The 9932-nt window shown below is 42.8% G+C and overlaps 1 protein-coding gene across 6 annotated transcripts; it reads right to left on the bottom strand.

The window, feature by feature from the left end:
• Positions 1–1232: 1232 nt before the first annotated feature.
• On the bottom strand, positions 1233–9868 carry HNRNPA2B1 (heterogeneous nuclear ribonucleoprotein A2/B1). Of its 6 annotated transcripts, none has more exons than XR_009247264.1 (13): positions 9454–9866; positions 7121–7156; positions 6912–7022; positions 6620–6766; positions 6004–6214; positions 5760–5861; positions 5608–5685; positions 5139–5201; positions 4464–4583; positions 4136–4258; positions 3800–3881; positions 2300–2435; positions 1233–1760 (listed from the first exon to the last, which is right to left on the bottom strand). XR_009247264.1 is itself a non-coding variant. In XM_058678130.1 (12 exons), the coding sequence occupies exons 1-11, from the start codon at positions 9457–9459 to the stop codon at positions 3820–3822; spliced, it is 1059 nt and encodes a 352-aa protein (XP_058534113.1). In that variant the 5' UTR covers positions 9460–9866; the 3' UTR covers positions 1233–1760; positions 3800–3819. The 6 variants fall into 6 exon arrangements, 4 of the variants coding, with proteins under 4 accessions (XP_058534113.1, XP_004582488.1, XP_058534112.1 ...); XR_009247265.1 differs by having other exon boundaries at positions 2363–2435; XM_058678130.1 differs by lacking the exon at positions 2300–2435.
• Between the last annotated feature and the right edge of the window lie 64 nt (positions 9869–9932).

The raw sequence follows: 9932 nt of genomic DNA, 5'->3' as shown, positions 1-9932 counted from the left end.
TCTTGGTCATGTTTCCAAGACTCAAAAAAGTGGAACTGTGCACATTTATAAATGACCCAGGAGCAACAAGTTGCCAAGCACAAGAGCCATTTCTGCAGTTCAATCCTCCTGCTACCCATTCTGAACCTGTCAACACCCAAACACCATTTAAGGGGTGCAAACAAACTGAAGCTAGTTAACTCTCACTACGCTGATTCGCGGCAAGTCAGAATAAGCTAAGAGTTAAAAACAAAGATGTTACTTCTTCAGAACTTCCCATTTGAGCTTCTATGACATTTTTAAGGAAAAACTCATTTGTATGGATGCATGCTAAATTACTGAAATCTTACACACACCATGCAAATCATTTAACTGCAGCATGTATAAGCACTGCTGTGAGTCAGGTTCATACGGTTCCTGCGGACCAAGCTCTTTACACACAGCCCGAGCACCCCATTGCTTGACCAACAGCATGTACAATGGCACGATCTGCACTGTTAATATTCAACTGCACTGACGTTTACAAGCCAAAAATCAGATCGCCATGTATCTATCAATGCAACTTTACTCTGTAGTAGTATGGGCTTTACTGAGGTAAAAACTGAACAGTCTGAGTACCAAGACTATCTCAATTCTTAAACCTCAAAATAGTTCATATAACACACATACAGAAAAAGGAGCTAGGTCATCAAATATTCAGGAGTACCTGGTTTTACTGAATCCTCATCTTCATAAACTGGTTTATTCTCATCTACCATGCATCACCTTATTATCTCCTATGTACCTGCTTTCTCTTGACCTTGCACCTTACTATTTGAAGGTTATGTATTACACCAATTGTTTCAAAGTCCATCCTCTTGGTAGAGTCCAACTTCTTCAAAACTTCCAAAATCAATTTTCTAGTGCATTTCCAGCCAAGTATTAACTATTCCAACAAGTTTATATTCTATGGAAAAGCAGACCACATATAATGCTAACCATCAGAACTGACACTTACCTGTGGTATAACTGATTCAAAAATCGAATGCATAGCAAAAACATGCCATTGTTGGGTAAATGTGTCCCAGTAACTTTACCTGAACCACAGACATTTGGTAAGCAAAGCAGAACAGAAGTAGACATTTCACCATCTAGTGTGATCTCATGTATCAGTTAATATGGAGCACTTTGAAGCCTTGGGTTCCAATATACCACCATTAACTTTTAGAGCCAGAAAACTGTAGCCGTATTCACACGCTGAATATATACAGTGCATAAACAGCATTTTATTAGGGACAGCCAATAATGCCCACAATGCTTTTCTGAAATGTCTACTAATATTGAAGAAAAAAATATGGAAATATGCATAGTTTTAAGTGCTTTAAAGATTCAGGGGATGGTGATTTTTTAGACAACTAAACGTTTATAAAACAAGATTCACACATTTTATGTGTAAACATTACACCAGGTTTTTGGGTACAAAAGTATTTATTTTATAAACTTTGTATTTAAAATAGAACTTTCATCTCTCTACTCACAAAACCTAATTTAAAACATGATACATTTATCTCTGGCTAATTTGAGAATGTTTTACAAACACCATTCATTTGTATTTTAAAATAAAGAACCTGTACTAGATGAAGTTTCTGTCTTATCAGAAAACATTTCCCTTTCATCTTAAAGAGTGCTTCTTAAATGAAGGCACCAACAAGAACTACTTTCAGATGGCACAGAATTTCTTAGTTCTTGAAGATTCTGTGGTTGACCACTTCTTCATTAGTTACCTGCAGCAAGACACCTTCCTGCCAAAGGAAAAAAAAAGTATCTGAAGAAGTTTATCATGTTTGTCCAAAGAACCTAAATAACTTCAGTGGTCTTAGGATCAAAGAAGCCTCACTGGTGCATACGGAATAGGCTCTGAATTTTATATCCCTGAAAAGGCAATAAAGCCAGGAAGCAAGCTCTGATGAGCAGTATAAGACATGAATTTTAGCAGGCAACCATCATTCCTTAGGGCAGGACACTGGGGGAGTTACATTTGAACCCAACTAACCTCGTGCTGGAAAGATTTAACACTACGCAGACATTTGTGCATATGTATAACACTATCATCTGGAAACAAGCGCAACCATTCACCCTACCTTCTCTTTGAGCCTCATCCTGACATGCATGTAATAAAGCTAGAACCATAAAGTTACAGGAAGAAAAATGCCTTTATTTTAATAAAAAAAAAAAACCCTAATTCTTTTATAATGCTTGATCCAAGAAATGTGAATACAGAAGGGTGTAATGAAGGGAAATCTCATGATTTTATTGAACTTGCAGCCTAACTTTTACCTACCATTTTACTACCAACACCACTGAAGGAACCAAGAAAAGCTTTATTAATGATCACTTGGCTTGCCTCAGCTGTTGAAATGAAGCACTTTAGAGTCTTTGTGGCAGCAGAATATACTTGTCCATGGTTCATAGCAATGCTAAAATTCCAGCAGGGAAAAAAATGATATGTTAAGCACCTGAATCTTCATGGAGGGAGAGGGGATGGGAAAGAAGGAAAAAAAGGGAAAACAACCAAAATAATTTAAGTAAATGACAGATTGGAAAACAGGGTTCATAAAAAATTACTCTCAAGTTGAGTTTATAAATTGTTAAACTCAATTTACAGCTATGTTGAACTACATAAGAACCACTATACTGAAAGACCATTGAAGAGTATTAGTTTATCTTTTAGGGAAGAAAATTAAGAAAGGAAAAGTCAATAAGGTCTTACCTACAGAAGGTTAACTGAAGCTTAGAACTATCTTGCTCTACACCCTCAGCTCTCGTTGGCATCCTTAGAAACTACTGTTGTTAAGCTTGGTAGAAACAGCACAGTTTTTTAAGACTGGCTGAACTTAGTAGGCGTCAAGAGTTCTCTTGTACTAGACCTGTGTCCCTGAAGAGTACCTCGCTGGGTTATTTCCTTTCCTTGCATTGAAGAAGCAGCATCTAAAAGATCTAAAAAGGTGTTTCTCCTTGCAGAGACATCCCTTAAGTTATCTAATTTAATCCTGATGAATTGCAGACAACACACTTACATCTGGCCAGCATTTTCCTTACACAAACATAACAACAACTTTGCAATGGACCTTAATTACACTACCCCCTCCTTAACTTATTTAAAATAAAAAGTCTATAATTACACAATTTCCTTTAGAATTTATTTTATTAAATCATAAATGTACAACAGCTTCTTAACTCTACACACGCACTTAAATTTTTTAAAGGAAAAACGTTACTTCTTATTACACCATGATCCTGGCTAATAGCTTTTCAAAACTTTGAGAAAAATCTTAATAAAAAAGGTTTCACATATCACCTGAAACTTACAAATTTAACATTATCAAAGAAGGAATGCTTCTACACTCTTACAAAGACCACTAGAAAGAAACAACAATTAAAAAGCTAAGAAACTGTCTCAAAGGCATTTTTTTTACAATCCTTCCTCCACAATAAGGTAATGTTATTAAATAATCCAATCCATTCACAAAATGGCTCTCTGCATCTGCTCTGGTGTCTTCTGTCATATCACTGCATATTTATGCATGACTGAGATTAGAGTTTCCTTAACATTTGTTATTTCGATAACCTGAAGCTGTTCTGTTACCTCTGGGCTCTCATCCTCTCCTATTTATACAGTGAAGCCTGTTTCAACAGAAGTAAAGAGTAAAAAAAAAATAGGTTATGAAATTATCCATCTAACCAGATTTTAAGGAAAGATAACATGATCCTACAAAGCTTTTACTCCTGCAGCTAGGTCTCCCAAGACAATAACAACTGTAAAACTCAAAAAGCTACTTACCCATGATAAACAGACGCAGCTCAATATCGGCTCCTCCCACCATAACCCCCACTTCCTCCACTGCCTCCTGGACCATAGTTTCCTAGAATGGCAAATAGCAAGAGAATGCAAACTTAGTTTGACTTCCCTAGATTAGCTAGCATAATGCTATGATTCTCACTCATATGCAAACCTATATATTGCTTGGCAACAATGTACTTAACATTCTGTCCCCATTGCTAGAATCCCTAAGCTAATGTTTTAATTTGTATGTGGGAACATTACTCAAATATAATCCAATATAACTGAGTTATATAACAGAAATCTAAACAGCCTCAATTTTTAGTTGTAAATTACCTCCACCATATGGTCCCCCCATGTTCCTGCTACCACCAAAGTTTCCACTCTTCATTGGGCCGTAGTTAGAAGGTTGCTGATTATAATTTCCAAAATCATTGTAATTTCCACTTCCATAATTCCCTGTTAAAATATTGGAATAATCACATAGTTGGACTGCAGAAAACAACATGAAACCACTGACACATGCTCAATGTTTAGGACAAAGCCCTTACAGAAACATCAAAACAAAGCGAAACACCAATCGAACTACATTTTCAAAATTGACAACATTGAAATGATGTTACAATCCAAATTCCCACATAAAGGCTGAAGGGAAGTCCATTACCTCCTCCGTAGTTGTCATAACCACCTCCGTAGCCCCCACCCTGGCTGCCATATCCAGGTCCTCCGCCACCATAGCCTCCTCTTCCTCCTCCATAACCAGGGCTACCTCCAAAATTGCCACCTAGTATAAAATAAGCCTTTAGGTCATTACTTAGTCATTTGATTGGTCTTATCATAACCATTTCCAGCTTTTCTATACACACACTTAGAAGTAAAAAACTGTCCTAAGACATCACTCCCAGAATAGTCTCAAAGGGGAAAACTACTATTCAGGAAACATGTGGGTGATGTGGCGCTTACCAAGGGTGTGTGAGTGGGGGTGTGTGTGTGTGAAAACTAAAGACAGTAAGGGCCTCCCCCTGAAAGTCAGGGTTAAGATACTGGTTGTACATTTTGGGCACAAATAGCAGGGCTAGACTAGTCTTGGGATACTGGAAGAAAGATCTATATACTAGCTATAATTTCATTTTCAGTGAACTTTTTTGAAGTGCCCCCTTATGTTCAACAGTCACATTCAATGGTCTAATTTAGAAAAGCACACTAAATCACATCTAGGTCCCAAGACCTATTATTATTGGTAGACTACTAAAAAACACCTGCAATATACACACTTGAACTGCAGAACACCTACATCATCATTAGAACTTGGCATTTAGAAAATGCAGAATAAACTAACCTCCAGGTCCTCCTCCATACCCGTTATAGCCATCTCCAAATCCACGTCCACTCCCATATCCATCTGTCAGGGGACAGAGATTATGCGTGTTACATACCTCTTATAGAATTTTATCACTCATCTCCCCGGTATTCACTAGAGCTTCAGAATTTGAACCACTAGGAATATAACTTATTGAGATAATTGGTTAAATTTTGGGCCTGGAATCAACAAGCTTCAACGTAGCATTTTCAAGCTACTCCAATGACACTTTGTTCTTTCTAAGGAGGTATGGTTAACAAGATCACAGTTTCCAGATTGTTAATCACTAATACTGCTTGCTCACCAAATAAGAGCAACTCACTGGCTATCATCAATTAAAAACCAAAAAACAAGCCTCAGGAACAACACTTCAGGTTCTATGCTGTCCTTCTGAGCAAAATCCATTCATAGTACTATTACAGGGGTATTTCACTTGTCCAACACTTACCAGACCCTCTAAAATTACTTCCTGGTCCTGGTCCAAAATTCCCACCACCACCACGTGAATCTCCAAAACCAAAGTTACCTACAATACATGACCTGGTTATTAAAAAAGTATTTCTTAAATAAAAAGGAATGAGAAAAACTAGTTATAATTACCTCCTCTTCCACTCCTAGAACTTTGGACTTCTTGCATTTCTTGTCTAGACAAAGCCTTTCTTACTTCCGCATTATGACCATTGATGGTGTGATATTTTTGCACTGTAATTAAAAGTCCAATATATTAAATCAACACCCTTTAATGTTAACTCAGAAATTTACCTCTAAACAAAATGCCTGGTTAGATGCTTGCATATCCCAAATGTATAAGCCAGAACCACACTCCTAGTACTTAGACACTCACACACAATCTTGTCCACGGGGTCGTGGTCGTCAAAGGTAACAAAGCCAAAGCCCCTTTTCTTTCCAGACTGCCTATCAGTGATGATTTCAATAGTATCAATTTTCCCATATTCTTCAAAGTAATCTCTAAGGTGATGTTCCTCAGTGTCTTCCTTAATTCCACCAACAAACAGCTTCTTCACTGTGACATGAGCCCCAGGTTTTCCAGATTCCTGCAATGGGAGAGGAAATCTCTCTATGACAAAGAAAGCGCATTACCCAACTGCAGGCAGTCTTCAGACTACACCTGGCTTATTTTCATCCCAAGACAAAGTACCAAGTAAAGCTAGGCCTTGATCTATTCAAAGATCAACTCCATCTTAGCACGGTAATACTCTCAGGGCCCAACAGAAGGCTAAGGGCTCCAATTCTAGCTTCCTACAGTGGGCTTTCAGTGATGGTTCAACCAGCTGGTTCCTTGCCACCCACCTGGGAATTCTGGTTCCTAACAAAAACCCTCAACACAAACAATTCTTGCACTAAACGGCAACCCTTTGATAAGAAATCCTTGTCTAAGCTTCAGAGGACAGTCTTCTGCTCACACTGATCACTGCGCAGAACAATCAGGATTTGCTTACTTCTCTGGCTACAGCACGCTTCGGCTCGACCACTCTCCCATCGATGGAATGAGGCCTTGCAGCCATGGCAGCATCAACCTCGGCCATAGATGAGAAAGTTACAAAGCCAAATCCCCGGGATCTTTTGCTTGCAGGATCCCTCATGACCTTGAAAACCAAAGGGGGAAACATTTATTCCCACTTAATCTCATCATTTGTGTTATTAAACAGCACAATGCACTTTACAAGCTTCACAATACCACTCTGCACTTGGAAGAGCCTACCACCCAAAGTCAGCCCCCAGTGCACGTACCACGCAATCGGTAAGTTTCCCCCATTGCTCGTAGTAGTTCCTCAAACTTTCTTCAGTAGTTTCAAAGCTTAAGCCCCCAATAAAGAGTTTACGGAACTGTTCCTTTTCTCTCTGTAAGGGAAAACAGCATTTCAATTTTTATTTACATTTCTGTCTTTGTATGCAGGAAATTAAATTCTTAAATATGAGGTGACCTGCTGGCAGAGTACCTTTTTCCTCTCCAAAGGAACAGTTTCTAAAGTTTTCTGGGGGGCGAGAAAAAAAACTTACATCAAATTTAAACCATTTGTCAAACTGCATCAGTTGTGTTATACCAAAAAACAGAAACAAAAAACCACAGCTGCCTCACAGCTGTTCAGCTAACGTTTCAGTCATTAATGCTCAATGTAAACACACTCAACATCAAATCATAAGACTTAGTCATTACTTAACTTACTGTTTACATCTTTAAAATACAAAACTGGTTCTTATGACCCAGTATTTACCATTTAGATGCAAGATCTCTCAACCCCCCCACGCTGATTCTAAGCATTTCAACCAAAAAAAAAAAAAAAAAAAAAAAAAAAAAAACAAACAAAAAAAAACATGATTCGAGTTTCCAGACATTGCAACTCACAGCCTGAAGAAAAAGAAAGCATACACCCAAAATATGCATAAAAATTAAGTCTTAAAAGTACCTGCTGCTGTTAGCCCAAGCAAATTCTTATGTCCTGCAGCACCAAAGTTAAAAATTTTGCTGGTGACATGTTACTTGGTATCTAGGCAGCCATGACAACTAACCACCATCCATACAGTACAATGCATTCATCTGCAAGTTTCATACTTGAAAAAGTTATACTCTAACACGACTATTTCTTTAATCCACTAAAGATGGAGAAACTCAAGGGTATTGAACTTGGTCAGTCTAATTAAGGAAAAAAGAAACATCACAAATTTCACAAGAAAAAAATCTGAGCTGAGTCCAATCAACAACCAGCAAATATGCTGTTCTAAAAGGTGCTTTATTTTGAGCAGTTGTCAAAAAGTAGATTAAACCCATTTTTTTTCAGGCAACTAATGTATCAAACTACACCTACAAGACATTCAGATTAAGTCTACCTGGCAAGAGATTTACCTTTGCCAGCTAATTTTATTAAAAGTTTCCCAGCAAAAAGGTTTTTGTACATGTTTACCTACAATAATTCTTACCAATCACCATCAAAAAGTAAAAATTCATTACTTACCTGGTTTTTCCCCCAAACTTACCTTATGTCCACTACCGATTATAAATAAAGTTATTGCACAAACGTGCTTAGGGCCAAATTAAAAAAACAAAAAAAACCAACGGCAGAACCCCTCCGCTCAAGACCTCACGCTTAGCAACGTAATCATCAACCAGCATGGCAAGCAGAAATGCGAAAAGCAAGCGACAAAGTTCAAACACGCCTCGGCCCAGGCCCGCCACGCGGAGGACCAAAGCACAGCGACAAATCAAGTCCTTCCCACCTCACTCCTCTAACTTCTGCCCACACCCCTCACATCAAGTGAGGAACCGGCGCCTCCCCTGGAAGAGGGGTCACTTCCCAGGGAGAAGCATTTACTAGGGAGATAGGGCCGATTCCGGCCTAACAAGCCTGCCTTACACGCCCCACTGCCCCTCCGCCACCACGCTCGGACACGGCTCCGATTATTCTTATCCATTTCTCTGCAATGCAACTAACCGCCTCCTTCAGGCCTGTGGACCCCGACAAAGCCGTCCCTCCAGACCTACGGGATGGACAGCACCGGAGTTTCCTTGGGAGCGGGCTGGCGACAAACACGGCCAGGCCCTCCCCGGATCGCTGCCCGCCCGCCCTGCCGAGACACCCCCGCTCCCCGAGGCTGCGCGGCTTCTGGGCGCCATGGCGCCATTTCAGCAAAGGGGAAGGCAGGGAGCCTGTGACCAAGTGCACAGGGCCTGCACGGGCCAAGCTCCCAGCAGCAAACACCCGGGCCGCGCAGGGCGCCCGGGGTCGACGCCAGGCGGGGGAGCCCCGGCCGCGCTAAGGGAACCGCGCCGAGGCGACCGAGGGGGAGCATTCCAAGGAGCAAACAAGCGCAGCGAGGAAGGAGAGCCACGAAAATGGCGGCCGCCAAATCCGGCTCCCGGGAGAGGGAAGGGGGAGGGGAGGCTCCCGCGGCCGCGATCGCGGGGGGCCCCTGCCGAACCAGCCCCCCAGCCGCCCTCCGCGCGCGCTCCCCGAGGTGGGCGCCCCGCTCCCCCGCCGTCGGAGCCCACGGAGACCCCCGAGCAGGGCGGCGTCCGCCCCGCTGGCCTGCCCTCCCCCCTCCACACACACACACACACACACCCGCGGCCCAGGGAAATGGCGCCGGGAGGCTGAAGGCGCAGGAGACGTTGGGGCGCGCGGGGCCTCCCGCACCACCTGCCCGCCCCCACCGTGACCGCGGCAGCGCCCCGTCTCTCGCGCCGCTCCCAGGCGGGCCGACCTCCAGGAAAAGGCTGCCCCCAAACCTCCTGGCCATGCCCTTGCCAAGAACTCATTGATTTCAAACCCGTTACCTCCATCGCGGACTCAGTCGCTTCAGCCCGATTGCCCGCAGCCGAGCGAGACGAGAGAGATTTCCGCGGACGAACACGAGCCGGACTCGTCCTGGCGCCGTACGGAGAGCCGCCGCTGCTCGAGAAACACACCAACACACACGCGCGCGCTCAACACACACACACCCCACCGGCAGCACCTCCACCCCGGAGCCCGGCGCCGCTGCTACTGCCGCTGCTGCTGCTGGAGCCGCCGCTTTTCTAGAACCTTCCCCCTCGACCAGCGCGTCTTCCTCTACGTCAGGTCCGCTACGTAAACGCCCTAACAGGCGCCAATGGCGGGAAGGCTCTACGGCCTCCCTACGCCGATTACGTACTCCTCCCCGCCCTCGCCGCCAGCGAGCGGGCTGGACGTCAGTTGCGTAACCGAGTTTCGCGAATCGCGCAGAGGCGTGGCGAGCCTGCGTGTGACGCCCTCTCGGGAGCGGCGCCAGCCCTCA

Source organism: Ochotona princeps, chromosome 20 (genome assembly GCF_030435755.1).
Source record: "Ochotona princeps isolate mOchPri1 chromosome 20, mOchPri1.hap1, whole genome shotgun sequence".
In the NCBI taxonomy this organism is placed as follows: Eukaryota; Metazoa; Chordata; class Mammalia; order Lagomorpha; family Ochotonidae; genus Ochotona; species Ochotona princeps.
This window is presented reverse-complemented; position numbering and strand designations above follow the sequence as displayed.